This window comes from Anabrus simplex, chromosome 7, assembly GCF_040414725.1.
Source record: "Anabrus simplex isolate iqAnaSimp1 chromosome 7, ASM4041472v1, whole genome shotgun sequence".
NCBI lineage: Eukaryota > Metazoa > Arthropoda > Insecta > Orthoptera > Tettigoniidae > Anabrus > Anabrus simplex.
In genome coordinates, this window is record NC_090271.1 from 94,837,400 (window position 1) to 94,852,627 (window position 15,228).

Below are 15,228 nucleotides of genomic sequence, written 5' to 3' on the forward strand. Positions count from 1 at the left end.
GTGCTGGCCTTTGGTCACAGGAGTCCTGGGTTCGATTCCTGGCAGGGTCAGGAATTTTAACTATCATTGGTTAATTTCGCTGGCGTGGGGGTTGGGTGTATGAGTCGTCTTCATCATAATTTCATCCCCATCATGACGCAGTTTACATGAATCATCTACTGAAAGGTATAAAGTGGCTGGGAGAGATTCAGTTAAGTGGAAATGTGGTAAGCAGTTTGGCCTATACTGGCGACTTAGTCTTAAAGGCAGACAGTGCTAAAGCCTACAATCTAATATCTTGGAAGCTGAAAAAACAGGGTGCAATAAGTATGATATGAAAATTAGCCTTTCCAAGACTAAAGTGATGTCGATAGAGAAGAAGCCTAACAGAACTGAATGTCAGGTTGTGAATACACAACTGGAACAGGTAGATCATTGCAAGTATGTGTATTCTGCTAGGATGGTAGTGTAGTAAGTGACATTGCATCAAGGCCCAGCAAATCTAATGCAGTGAGCTTGCAGTTGCGATCAACAGTATTCTGTAGGAAAGAAGTCAGCTCCTGGACAAAACTATCTTTACACTGGTCTGTTTTCAGATCAACTTTGCTGTGTGGGAGTGAAAGCTAGGTTAACCCAGGAAACCTTATTCATAAGTTAGAAGCAACAGACATGAAAGTAGCGAGAATGACTGCTGGTGCAAACGGGTGGGAACAATGGCAGGAGGGTACTTGGAATAAGGAGATAAAGTTTAAGTTAGGAATTAACTATCGAACGAGTGGTTTTGCAGTTTAGGCCACATAGCTGTCAGCTTGCATTCGGAAGGTAGTGGGTTCAAACCACAATGTTGGCAGCCATAAAGATGGTTTTTCATGGTTTTTCCATTTTCACATCTTAATTAAGGCTATGGTTTCTTCCTCCACACTTCTGACTCTTTCCTATCTCATCATTGCCAAAGATCTATCTGTGTTGGAGCGATGTAAAACAAATTGTACACAGGAATTATCTCTATTGATGAAGCTATATGCTAAAACTGGCTTCGGTCATAAGAGGCAGATGGAGAAGATAGGTTACCTAGGAGAATAATGGACTTGGTCAAGTAGCATAAGAGAAGGGAAGTAGAGGGAGGATAAGACAATGAAGGTTAACTCAGTTTCTAATGATTTAAAGATAAGAGATATAGAACCAAACGAGACCACAGAGCTTGTAACAAATAGAGGATTGTGGAGGCATTTAGCAAATTCACAGAGACTTGCAGACGGAATTTTGAAAGGCATAACAGTCTAAAATGAAGATGTATGTATCATAATTTTAATTTAAACACATTTATCTGGTTAAAGAACAAGTTATGTTTGATTGATGACTTTATTGCATTCAAGGCATTACATAAAACATTACCTTTTCAATTAGAAAGTATTCAAAAAATATCTTTAAATACTATAAGAAAATAAAATTAGAATATTTTCATCTTAGTTGTATGTCTCAAATATATTTCAATAATATCAAAGGGTGTCATTATATATATATTATCTTTCATAGGTATTATTTTATCCTTTACTTCAGCCAAATATGTGTATAAGATTCGAAAAACAATAAGACAGAGAGAGAAATATGACTGCTAAAGAAAAACCATGTGCATTCAAAGGAATGAAAAACATGATTTCAAGTTAAGAGTGAAAGAACAGTAATAATTATATCACCACATAAGAATCAGTATCAGATAACAAACATAAACATAACTAAACACTTTTCAAGTGAAACAAATTGCAAGAATAATTGTAGCACAACACAGCAGCTTAAAAATTTCATATTAGTGGCAGTAGAAATCCTCTGATATTCTTTTAGATAAAAAAGTGGTAACATTCTTGAGATGTATTATAGTATGTAATCTGTAGTCATATGACCCTTACAGAAAAACATAGTGGTAACATTGCATTCAGTTGCATTTTTTGTAAGGATTTCAGTGAAAGAAGGAGAAGGACCTTAAAATAAAATATTGCGAATATTTCAGAAGACTCAAGAATAATGAAACTCTTCAGGTAAGGTATACTTTTTGCAGCTAAGGAACATTTTATTTACATTTAAATTCAAATTTAAGCAGATATTTGCAATGTAAAATTAATTTCTTTTAATTTCTCCAAACACAGCAAACACAAGAGATAATTAAGGGGGTCCCACTCAGTTACTGTAAGACCAATTATACTAATATCACAAAAGTGTTAGTTAAGTTTTATGTAGTAGGCCTACTGTTTCTTAAGGGATGATATATCTTTTTATGTTGCCTTAAAATTGCAGCATGAAATGCATGCACAGTTAATAATGAGTCATAATGTTGAAGACACAGTGAAAACATAAGCAATTGTCACAAATGTTAACCTTTCTTCACTTATAACCTGGGGCAGAAAACAGAGAAGGGGTGGGGTGTACAGAGGGCAGTCAGAATTAATAAATTAAAGTCACTTCTAGCAGACTTTAACAAAGCTTCTGATTTTATTATTACTTGTAGTCATTCAGACTTTACCTACTGGCACATTAAAGTATATCTCAAGCAATAACTTCCATGTAGCTCAAACAGAGAAATTCATTTCCCTTTCAGTCTATTTAACATTGTTTTTGTTTGCAAGACACTGACCCACCTTTGTGTGGCTGAACATTTTCCCAGATGAAAGAACAGATGTATATCATGGATCACTGTGTACAGAAGATTTCAATATATTTTGATAGTCCTATAATATCTTACAACCAATATCTTGAACTTATTCCTTTACTAAAATAATTATTTAAGTATCAAGGACAACAGTTTTTAGAAATTCACTAAGGGAAAGATACGGTAGGAAATAAGTGTGAAAATATTTCTTAAGGTATGGTATTACTTGATATCACACAGAAGTATGGCTTCATGTGAAATACAGTGCTTGGAAAACATGAGAGGCTGATTAAGGTTTGGACAAGTTTATTACTGAACTACCGGATATTCTTGTTCATAGTAATGGCAAGGTGTTCTTATTACTTCTGGTCTTTCACCTGTCTCTAAAAGTTAAATCAGATGTTAGCAAATTTGGAAGTTAGCCCCATCATACCTTCTTAATAATTCTTTAAGAGAAAAGCAGTTAAGAACATATTGTGTGTGCCCATTTACTTGAAAAAGGGTGAACACTTGAATGACCTCAGCAAACAGAATGAGGAATGTGATGTTGCCTTACTACCTGTCAAGTCCATAGATCATATTGAGACTAATGAGCTCCTGTAATTAGAATATGTTACTGTTTTAAAAATGAACCAAACTAAGTAAGTCATGTTATGAGCTATGAACTGAATAGATGGAACATCAAAGTCTCATCATACAAATTCTTTTTAAACAGATCTTCTCTTTAGCAGTCATATTCTCAAGTTTTTCATGAATTACACTTCATTGTAAATATTGCTCAATGCATCTGCTGTAACCAGTAATATACTGACTCAAAGTTAATTTAAAAAATCAATCTAAATTATACTGCAATTTATAATCGTTTCCTTGCAAAACGACATAAAAACTAGAATGAAAATATTTAACTATAATCAATAAAATATTATAAACATTATCATCCTCTATGGTTAAAAATACCTTATTAAAACTAAAGCTGAAGATTGGAGAGATATTCTCCAATAAAAATAACAGGTCTATACAATCAAATATAGCTCTGTAAGTATTATTAAAGGATGGTTTAAAGTTGTGTTCTACTTTTGTCCAGTAATCACTTGATATCACAGAGAAGTGCCACTCCACGCAGAATCCAGTGGTCAGGTGACTTGCAGCTTGGTAACCACAAAGGAGTAATAAATGTCAAGTCAGTTCGAACTGGCTTTTTGTATAATGGACACTGAAAGAGTTAAACATCTATCAGATAATTGTCTCCATGATTACTGATATCAAATCAAAAGTCAATCATTTGGTACATTCTTGTGGACACCCGTAGATTTTCAGGGATATTTCTATACAATATAATGTTGCACATGCTCATTAAACAACCATTCATCAAAAAGTAAAAGAATAATGACTCCTGGAATGATAGCACAGTGGAGAAATGTCAGCTGTTCTCTATAGATCAGGGGTAGTGTGTCAGCCTCCGAATCCTAAGACCGCAGGTTCAAAGCTAGCAGAGTTAGTTGGATGTTTGAAGGGTAGAAAATGCCCTTGAGTATTCCATGTCACATGATGTTGGTATAAAAACTTTTCTGACCAAATCAGTTAAAATTCAGTCACAATTCGTCCAACAGAGTTCCAGCTTTTTCTGTTACCCGGTTAAGTAAAATGGAATGTTGAAACTAACAGGCAGGCAGCCTAAAAGGCTAAAGGTACTTCCAGCAAACAATATACAAAGGAATATAAGTTATATGATATAATATTTTCTTCTTCTGCTTTTGCTTTCATGTGACCAGACTGTAGAACTGGGATCCAGAGACTGACACCTTACCACTGATCTACAGGACGTATAACGTTAAATTGTAATCTTTCATTGCTAAGATGCCTGGAAGATAACTGTCTGCTTACAGACACTAGCCATGAAAGTGTATTCTTGAACAATGACTAATCTTAAAATTAATTTCATCAATTTTCTACAGTCCTATTAGAGACAAACAACTTTCTTTGTTGGATCACATTCTTTAGAGGTTGCAGTCATCTTAAACTTATTGATATTCATGAAATTAAGGGTAGGGTACACATATTAGGAAGTCAATGTTCAATTTTATAAGAGTTTATAATATGTAAGGAAGAGACGTCATCACATCCTTCACCGTCCGACTGTTTGCAACACCGAAAGCAGCCATGGAGGTTTATTGCTTCTTAAAAATTGTGGACTAGCCAGGTGGACGAACGCAAACCAGTGAGGTCTCACCTCAGGACGAGCCCATCGGTAGCACTGCACAATAGGAGAATCGTCAGCAGCTTAGCCCTGATCCGAGTCTACCAAGGCTTACTTATTCACGCCGCTCCGGGGTCTGAAGCAAATCACAACCATGTCCCCTACAAGCCATATTCTCCTGCTAATACCACAGCTGCCACCTGCACCACCACCTCCAGCTTTCGACCATTCGCCGTAGACACCGCCGCCGTAGCCTGCCACACGACTCTCCTGTCCAGTTATGCAACTCCGAATCACGCCGCACGCTTTATGCCAGCAAATCCAGCTACGCATCCGGACAACCCGCGGACTCAGTACCAGAGGATGACGCATCAATCGGCCCCCGAGGGAGCGCGTGTTCCGCATTATCTGGCAGTGGACTCGGCACCTGCCCCACGGACTTCTACAGCAGCCGCTACATCTCTTCCAATGGACACCACCCTACAGCATATATCCACATCTACTACCATCACTACACCCACCTCCTCTCGACTCGAATATTCCTCCACGTCTGACACTAGACGACCCATCAACCATCTCCGATTTCTCCAGCAAACGCCTTCCGGCACACATGCATTTCTCCTCCTTAACCCTTCTCCAGAATTTCGGACACCTCAAGCCATCTTCTGCACGCTTCTTCGCTACAACATGCGCCGAGAAGACATCGCTGATATCAGGAAGACTTCAAAAGGAATCATCATTCAAATCAACGGGGAAGTAGCAGCACACCAACTCGCCACCACAATAGGATCAACTCCGTTTGGATCAACTATCCCTCTTCAACTCCTCTCACCACCACCCACTCCACCACCACCTCCACCATCACGTTATAATCTACTAAGTTGCGTCATCCGTGGTGTGGATCCTTCACTTTCAGAAGAGACGATTCTTGCCGAGCTCAGTGCGGAGGGAGTGCCTGCTCGGAAGACCTTTCGCATCCGGAATGCGGAGGGTCCAACATTCCTGGTGCGGATTCTTCTGCCAACACCAGCTGATGTGGACAGACTGCTTGCCAGTGGTGTATCGATACATCGACACCATCACAAAGTCGAACCTTCTCGTGCTCCACCTCCACAGTCAATCAGATGCGAAAGATGCCACCTCTATAACAATCACACAACGGCTCAGTGCAAAGCAAATCATCCAATCTGTGGTCATTGCACTCAGCATCATGTCACTACCAAGTGCTCCAACACCCTACACCCCGCCCGCTGTAACACTTGCGGGGGCAGCCATCCAGTCTATTCTCATCGCTGTCGAGGACGTCCGACACCTCCCTCAAATCACCCAGAATTCATAGCCCCGATTCGCACTACTGACCCACCAACCACGCCCACCCGTTCACTTTTTCCCCACCCTACAATTGAAGATCTTGTCAGATTTGTTACACTCTCCTTGTTAAATATCCATCCATACAATAGACCCCTGGTTCTCGCACACCTTCAGGCTGCAGCTAATCAGACCCTCAATCTCCATTTTCTCACTACCCATTCAGGCTTAAATACTCATTTTAACTTCACACCCTTAGCAACTCTCGTATAAATCCCCTCAACCTCCTCTCAGCATCAAGAAACAGACAATAGCATCATATCTTAATGACGCATTGTAATGCACAAGATCCAGAATCACTTCCGAATGGCATGCTATTAGAACCACCGAATTCTTGTATTGCAAACTCCTTCTTCTTAGATGTATTTATAGCATAATATTTTGTATAGCATCAGGCGGAGGATAAAAAAAAAACACCCCTTAAACCCTTTAAAATTATCTAATAATGAAAAATATTGTTTATGTTTATAAATTCTTCTCTGTAACTTTTGGAAAAGCACATTCAATAAAGCTCAATAAAGAGGCCCAACCCACCACCCTCTAGGTGGTCCACCCCACCCCTTCAGGGTGGGGAATGAAAACAAGTAAAGTAAGTAATTAAGGATGAGACCAAGATAACAATGTGATTTCATGTGTGAAGGCATCTTAATAGGCCTGAAATGCTTTATCTCTAATTTTCAAGAGAAGAAAAAGCTCTGTCTTTTTCTCATGCAGAGTGTGTGTTTGGTTTGGTTTTGTTTTTGTGTGCCTATATCAAAGCATCAACATTTGAATGAATAGACAATTGAATATGCAATATATTGACTACATCATACAAGATCATCTTTCTGTCCACAATGTTGTTCAAGTGCTAATGTCTCAAGAGGGCAGTCACTCAAAAAGCTGTTCAAATTACTCCAGTGAGGATATTGACTTACTTACCAAGTTGGATAATTCATTAATTTTAAGATATCAATTATGTGACAGTATTTAACATGATGACAAATTCTTGCCATTCATTCTCTTCACATATTGTTCTCTTTTAGAGTGTCTCTCAATATGTCTAATATTTCTGTGATAAATATATTGGTAAATAGGTTGGAAATGTCAAATATCAAGAATTTTACCTTTCAGTTGTAGATCATTACTATTGTTTAAATATATCTGTGCACTGAGTTCTATCTTATCGTCATCATTTTTCAACTCCAGTTTTCCAGTTATGGTGTACAAGTGCTCGCCATTTCCTCCTGCCTCCATACATCTTCTGTTCAGGATATCTTCCCATCTGAGACCTCTTCCCTCCACATTTGACTTTACCTCTATATCCAGCATGTCCGTGGCCTTTCCCTTGGTCTTTTTTCCTATGGCAGTAAAGTCCAAGTAACTTTAGCAGGTCTTCCGCTGTTCATTCTCATAATGTGCCCATACCACTGATCTTTGTTTCGCTGATAACAGAGTCCAATGGTGGCTACCTTCCTATTTATGTCATTCCTGATTATGTACTTTCTAGGAGCTTGATTCATAGTTCTAATGAAGCTCATTTCTGTTGCCTGAGTTCTGCTGTAGTCATTGTTTAGCAGAGTACATGTATTTAAACCATATGTGAGAACTGGTATAAAGCAGGTGTAATACATTGTTGTTTTTTTGCTTTTTGCTTTTTGCAGTCCCAGAGTAGGTTTCTGAGTTGATTGTAAGACTTTGATGTTTTCCGTGTCCTGCCGAGTATTTCCTGCTTGACAGTGTTGTCTTTCAAGATTGTACTTTTAAGGTACTTGAAGTGAGAAACTGATTCTTAATTTAGTTTGTTCAAAAAAGAGGTTTGAGTTTATTCCTTCACTATTGGTTATTCCTTCAGTCTTTGTTTTACTCATCTTCAGCTCAGAATTATTTAACATTCAGTCAGTTTCTTATGTTCTTCAGCTTCTGTTTCTCTTCGTAACGGCACATCATCAGCAAATATAAGGGCATTTCGTTCATTGTTCATTTTCTTGATACACTTTACAAACTTGTCCATTACTATCATGAACAAGAGTGGTGACAGAACATCTCCTTACTGGACACCTCTCTTAGTCTCAAACCATTCTGATCATCCACTGCCTACCTGAAAACTCTAAAAACTGTAAAAGTAGTTAGTGGCATGTAAAATAGCCAGCCCCGTGTTGTAGGGGTAGCGTGCCTGCCTCTTACCCGGAGGCCCCGGGTTTGATTCCCGGCCTGGTAAGGGATTTTTACCTGGACCTGAGGACTGGTTCGACGGTGAGATAGCGGCCCCGGTCTCGAAAGCCAAGAATAACGGCTGAAATGATTCGTCATGCTGACCACACGACACATCGTAATCTGCAGGCCTTTGGGCTGAGCAGCGGTCGCTTGGTAGGCCAAGGCCCTTCAAGGGCTGTAGTGCCATGGGGTTTGGTTTGGTTTGGTTTGGTTTGGTTTGGTTTGGTTTGGTTTGGGATGTAAAATCAATAACATTATTTAATTAACCTATCTGAAAACAACTATAACAATTCGGATATAGCGTCCTTACTTTGTCAAACAAATACTTTGGCATTTTGAGGTCTTCCAGATGTTTCCAGATCTTGTTTTGAGGGACAATTTTCATTGTCAGGTCAGGAGCAATCCTGTTACGGTATGTGACAATAGACAGTAAGACCTGTGACAGCCTGGCCAAGGGTCAGGCGGCCAGCACCAAACCTGAAAAGCTAAGGAAGAACCAATGGCTAAAGTCGGAGGAGTTCTTCCTTAGGAGGCTTGATGAAGCTTTTGTGTAAGAAATGACACATAAATTCATAGATGTGGCACAGGACTGACAATGACAAAAGGAGATTATCCTAACAGAAAACCCTCTGCAGGGTCAGGCTTAGCAAGCCAACTTCACTGAGATAAATGAATGTTGCTTTCAAAACTGAAACATGCCGACAATATAAAAGTTCTTTGCCTTGTCTGATATTAATTTATCCTTGAATTTGGACAGTTTTTTAGGCTGAAGCATAATATTATGTAGGGCATTTGGGGTTTGTTTCAAGAAATGACAGTTTTGCTCTGGAATTACAGTCATCAAAATGTTTGGAATAGCCTTGTAAGTAGTGTCAGTATGTTGCTATTTTGTATGTTCATCTACTTTGAAAACTCAACCTCATTTGTATGTAGCTCTACATGTAGAAAGGAACTCAAACTCAAATGGTAGACAGCATTTCAGTAGATGTTACAGTACCAGTAACGAAGAACTCGATTTGTGTTCTGAAAAGTGTAGTGAAAGACCATGATGGCAAGTTGGACAGTGTCAACATTTGATTAGTTCACACAATTACTTTACATTAAGAAGGTTTTTGTCAACAGTGGTGGTGATTATTATTTTAAGAGGAAGTCAACAAGTTAACATCTTCTCTTAGCAATTGAAATGTAAACAAAATTGAAATTAAAATATTATATTCAATGAATACATTTTGAAAATGAATAAAAATTAAACACATGATTTTAAAAATCTCAAATGGGCATTAATGCATTAACTCATCAAAAGAGAATACAAGTTTTCCGAGGAACAGAACACTGGAAATTTTGATGTATTTGAAGAGTCCACTCTCACATATAAAGTGAACAATGAGATTAGCAGCATTCTCGTAATCAGTTAGTATGAGACTGAAAGTTTCCAATAGCCTGAGGTTCTATCTCATGCCAGAGAGATACAAATACTCAGAGCGAAAGTGGACTAGGTGAAATCAGCACCACATGAACAGACTGTGGGGTCAACCCCTCTTTAGGAAATGAGAATGTGTAGATCTTCCACGACCTATACTCAACCTGCAGAAAACTACAGCCTCTCTCTGTGGAGGTCACCATACTGCAGATACACTGAAGAAAATGGAAATCGCAACACCCAGAAGGAGTGGTGCTACATTGCTGCAATTGAACATGCAGGACGAATGTTCAGTTGTGCTTCAATGATTATACTTTCAGGTCCCTCTGACCGCAAGTTTGGACAACAATCAATACAGGATGTGCCCACCACAAGCTGCAATACATTGATGGATTTGTCGAGGCATGGAGTCAATAAGGCCCTGGATCGCTTCCTGAGGAATTGTGGCCCATGCTTGCTGCACTGCACGGGTCAGTTGTTCCAGAGTTGTGGGTGGCTGAGGACGGTTGGCCAGTTGTCGACCCATCATGTCCCACACATGCTCAATAGGACTGAGGTCCGGAGATCTGGCGGGCCATTCTAAGGTTGTGATGTCGTGGAGAGCTTCTTTGGAGATACGTGCAGTGTGAACCCGGGCATTGTCCTACTGAAACATCCCATTAGCAATGTTCACCATCATAGGGACAACCACTGGATTGAGTATCCTATCAACGTATTGTCGAGCAGTCATAGTGCCCTCAACAAGCACTAATTGTGATTTCACATTAAATCCAATAGTTCCCCAGACCATAATGATTGGTGTTGGCCCTGTGTGGCGACAATAAGATCTGGGCAGCCCCTCCCCCTGGTACGTCGGCACACACGATTCCGGCGATCACTGCGGGCAAGACAGAAGCGCGATTCATCACTAAAGACGACCCTATGCCATTCGCTGACCCACGTCGACCTTTCTCGACACCAGGCCAGCCTTACATGTCGCTGTTGTGGGGTCAATGGAACACCTTCTGCAGGGACACAGGCTCGTAAGCCAGCTGCATGCAGGCGATTACCAACTGTTTGTTGTGTAATGTGGGGTGCCACAGCTGCTCGAATTTGCGCTGCTGTTGCATGGGGTTCCATCCGGGCCATTCGAATGAAGCGGCGATCCTCTCTCACAGTTGTCTGTCGCGCTGGGCCTGTGCCAGGTCTACGAGTGTGGGTACCTTCATTTGACCACTGCTGCCATACACGTTGTACCGTAGATGCCTGTCGGCCAACACATGCAGCGACAGTCCTTAGTGATAATCCAGCCTCACACAGCCCAATTATCCGAGCCCTCTCAAACGGCGACAGTTGTTGATAGCGTGCTCTTCTCTGTAGTCGAGGCATGTTTGACGGGGAACACTTCACTGCACAGACTGCAAGTCAACTACGCTACACAAGAGTCCATATACTGGAGTTGATTCCTCCACGACCAATCACGTGGGGAGACCTGTAGCAACAATCCAATGGGTCTGAAACTTTGATCATTTACATACCTACATGGCATTGTCCCATATCTTGAAAATCAACACAAACGACCAGTGCCTTCATGGTGCTGCAATTTCCATTTTCTTAATTGTATCTTCTTAATTGCTTTCAGCTTGTTGGGAGTTTGGATAGCTGGCCACTCTGTTTCCCACAACACCAAGATGGTTTTGTATCGCTGAGAACATATAATGCTATCAGCTGTGTTCCTATGTCTAAGTGAGAGTTTGTGGTGGTACATGATGACACATGTCCAATGAAACTGTTAAGATCAGGTTGCGTGATGCAAATCTGTACTCCCGATGGCCATAGTGAGGTCCAGCTCTTATACCTCAACATCACACAGTATAGAAAGGAGAATCACACTGAAGGAACCCCCGCAGAATTGATGTAGGGTGCTGTTTACTGACAAATGTTGCATTTACCTAAACCTGGATGATTGTTGACATGGTCAGAGGGAACCAGGTAATATAGTATGTCTTGGATACTGCGCCCAACATGTGCAACAAGGTGGTGCTTAATTGATGTTCTGAGATGGCATTACACAGGATCACTGTACACCTCTTGTAGTTGTTGAGGGTTCACTAAATGCTCGAAGATGCAAAGACGGATTATAACACTAGCATTTTGGAGAAGACTTCTTCATGATGGATCATAACTCACATGTCCAACATGCAGTTTTCATCATTCTGGTTTCATCCAAATGGAGTGGTCTACTTGTTTCCCAGACATGGACTCTGTTGGGCATGTCTGAGATAAATTGAAATGAACTGTTTATGGCGATCCTGACTGGTTCAGAATTGCCAAAAATGAACAGGACAAATTGTACCGAGAATGATATGATGATCAAGAGGAGACCACTAACACAGATTTAAGCATATGTCCAAGAAGAAGATATGCTACCAAAAATTAATGTTGTCAAGATTAGTGGGGAGAAATGTTTCATTTTTGGTTTATTGAGCAGAAATGAGTTCAAATATATTATACTTATATCAATCAGGTCCATTTTTTGTAAAATATCTGCCATGTACTTCATAAGTGACACAAAGCCCTTCTCAATGTTTGTGAATGTTTGAACTTGGTGAAGAAATTTTTTAAGGTGTATTTTGATATGATTTAGTCAAATTAAATCTTGGTTTGAAAATGTTATTTTCTTGGTGTAAAAAATATGTGCTGAAGTTGTAGTAATTATAATCAACATTCATTATTTATTGGCACAGGTTTCAATTAAAAAATAAGAGTCTTAATCTAACTGATTTCTTTCCCTCATGCTTACAAATCTTAGATTATAACACTTACCACATACATTTTTGGCTCAAGTGGTATAGAACTGCTTCTAGCCAAAATGTTGATGACGGGCATGGTGACAAATAAGACTTTACTAGGAGACTCACAAAGTCTTGAGTTCTTTTTGTCCCAGCCTGCTCCATCTAAATACAGTCCATATACATACACTCCTTCCTGTGGGTATAAAATAATTCTATATATCCTTGAATAAGAAGACCTAAACTAACTTAACTATAAGTAATATACAAATTTCTATTTAAATTTGCATCATTATAGGCAAAGTGAAATCTATTCCTACTTTCTGGCTGCCAGCCAAGTCATATTCCTCCATCTCACCTGCAAAGGAAACATGCTCTAGTAAGGAGTTAGATAACAGGCAGCTCTGATCTGCTTAGCCATGAGAATATTGTGGGCACTGAAGTAAATAGGTTCCAATCTAGATATCCTCCAATCAGGATAGCTAAGGACCTGGCAGATACTAGCTCCCATATCAGTCTAACCCTCAACACTCTGAATTTGCCTCATAGAATGTTGTTGGTGCTGAACAGGATCAGAACAAACCATCATATATGTGTACAAGTGGGGGGAAAATAGTGAGTCCAGTATGCAAATCCTGATTTCCCCAACAAATAAACACATTGTTGAGGAAAGTCTATCTTCATACTCTGGAAATAGCCTGAATTTCTGGGATGCTACTCTGGAAGATATAACATACGAATAATTTGGAAATTAGTTTGCAACTTTCTTCTTTTCTTCTGTTGTAGGCTAGTAATGGTTGTTATGCCATACGTTTAATAAAATTATTTAAATCATACTAAAACTATGAATACAAGAAAAATAACATATTCCCAGTCCAATATTTAGCCACTTAAAATACATTTAGAGTAGCCATCTTGATAAGCAAAAAGTATATGTAGAGGGGGGAGATAAGAAAGGGAAACATAGAGTAGAGAATAGGAAGATGAGGGGGTGGGGACTGCAGTAAGGCCATGAGAGCGAGAGAAAGGAGAAGGTACTAGTTTCTGCAGCCACCAGGGAAAATAAGGGAGTCTAGGAGGGGAGGGGATTTAATGGGATTTAATACCTACACTGAGCACATAATGAGAAAAGTGCTCAAGGACTGGGAAGGAGGTATTTCTGTTAGGGGTAGGAAGGTACACTGATGATATTCTTATTCTGGCAGCTAGTGCACAGGGACTACAGATCCTCATAGAAAAGTTGATGTTGGTTAGTAAGAAATATGGCCTGGAAATTAATAGAAGAAGGTCAAAGGTGATTATTGTAGACTTCATTGTTAGGCACATAGGTAAAGTGTGTGAAGGAAAGGATAGCAGGGTAGGGTGCTATCTAGGAATTAGGCTAAAGCAGAAATTGCTGAAGAGCAATGTGGCTTTATCAAGAGGAAAGACACCCAGGAGCAAATTCTGAATGCCTGACAGATTGTAGAAAAGGCCATAGAGTTCAATGTTGCAACCTTTCTGTGATTTGTTGATTACACCAAGGCATTTGATTTGGTGAAATGCACACATCTCTGCACCATTCTTCTAAAAATGGGAGTCCCACAGCATTTTGTGGTCCTTGTATGAAACCTTTGACAGAGCAACACGGCAACTGTTCAGGTCTACCAAGCAATGTCCAGAAGCTTCAAAGCAGAAGGTGGTACAAAACAAGGCTGCATTCTCTCACCCATCCTCTTCACTATCTACACTGAGCACATAATGAAGAAAGTGCTCAAGGACTGGGAAGGAGGTATTTCTTTCAGAAGTAGGAAGATCAGCAACTTGTGCACAGAAACTACAGATCCTCATGGAAAAGCTGATGTTGATTAGTAAGGAATATGGCCTGGAAATTAATAGAAAAAGGATAAAGGTGATTATTGTCGACAGACAGAAAGCCCACCAACCAAATACAGAAATTCATCTACTTGGGCTCCATGACAGGGCAGCCACCAAAAAACTGAGTAGGATATGGAAAGACCGTACAGTTAGAAAGAACATAAAACTGCAACTAGCTCACTCCCTTATATTTCCCATTGCTATCTACACAGCTGAGACCTGGCAAATAAGAGGAAAATAGACAGCTTCAAAATGTGGGTTTACTGATGCATTCTCTGAATTTCTTGGACTAAACTAATGCATTTGTACTGGAAGAGCTAGGCATCCAGACTAGGCTTCTCGAGAGGATCAGCCAGGCTTACATCCAATATCTCAAACACATTGTTAGCACGCAATTTGCAAAAGCTTGTGGTGGAGGGAAAACTTTAATTGCAAGAGACCGCAAAGAAGACATCCAATCAGATGGGTGGACCACCTGCAGCTGCTGGTGGAAAAATCTTTCCACAAAGCTACCCTTATAGTAACAGACTGCCTTGGGGAAAGTAAATTAGGACAATAAAAATCATGAATGCCGCCATGCCCTGTCAAGAGTAGAGGATTGGGGAGATGTTGAGGAAAGTAGAAGGGAAGAAGAAGGGTAAGGAGAAGGTGTTAGATTTTCAGTTGGTCCTAACAATGTAAGGCAAGCAGCAACAGACACCACCATAGTTGGTAATGTGCTGGATCTGGTTATGACAGTGCAGGAGAGGTTTAAAGGAGCGGAGATTGTTATCAGTGAGACACTGTGTAGAAGGGA

The 15,228-nt window shown here is 39.9% G+C and overlaps 1 protein-coding gene across 1 annotated transcript in view; it reads right to left on the reverse strand.

Annotated features, from left to right (window-relative positions):
- Nucleotides 1-2,926: 2,926 nt before the first annotated feature.
- The window catches only part of kl-3 (dynein heavy chain 8, axonemal kl-3), a 232,356-nt gene continuing 220,054 nt past the window's right edge, over nt 2,927-15,228 (reverse strand). The window contains exons 13-14 of the mRNA XM_067151919.2: nt 12,610-12,771; nt 2,927-3,836 (exon numbers count right to left, since the gene is read on the reverse strand). Of these exons, the coding sequence (XP_067008020.2) occupies nt 3,711-3,836; nt 12,610-12,771 (288 nt within the window). The 3' untranslated portion in view covers nt 2,927-3,710. The remainder of the gene's footprint in view (nt 3,837-12,609; nt 12,772-15,228) is intronic.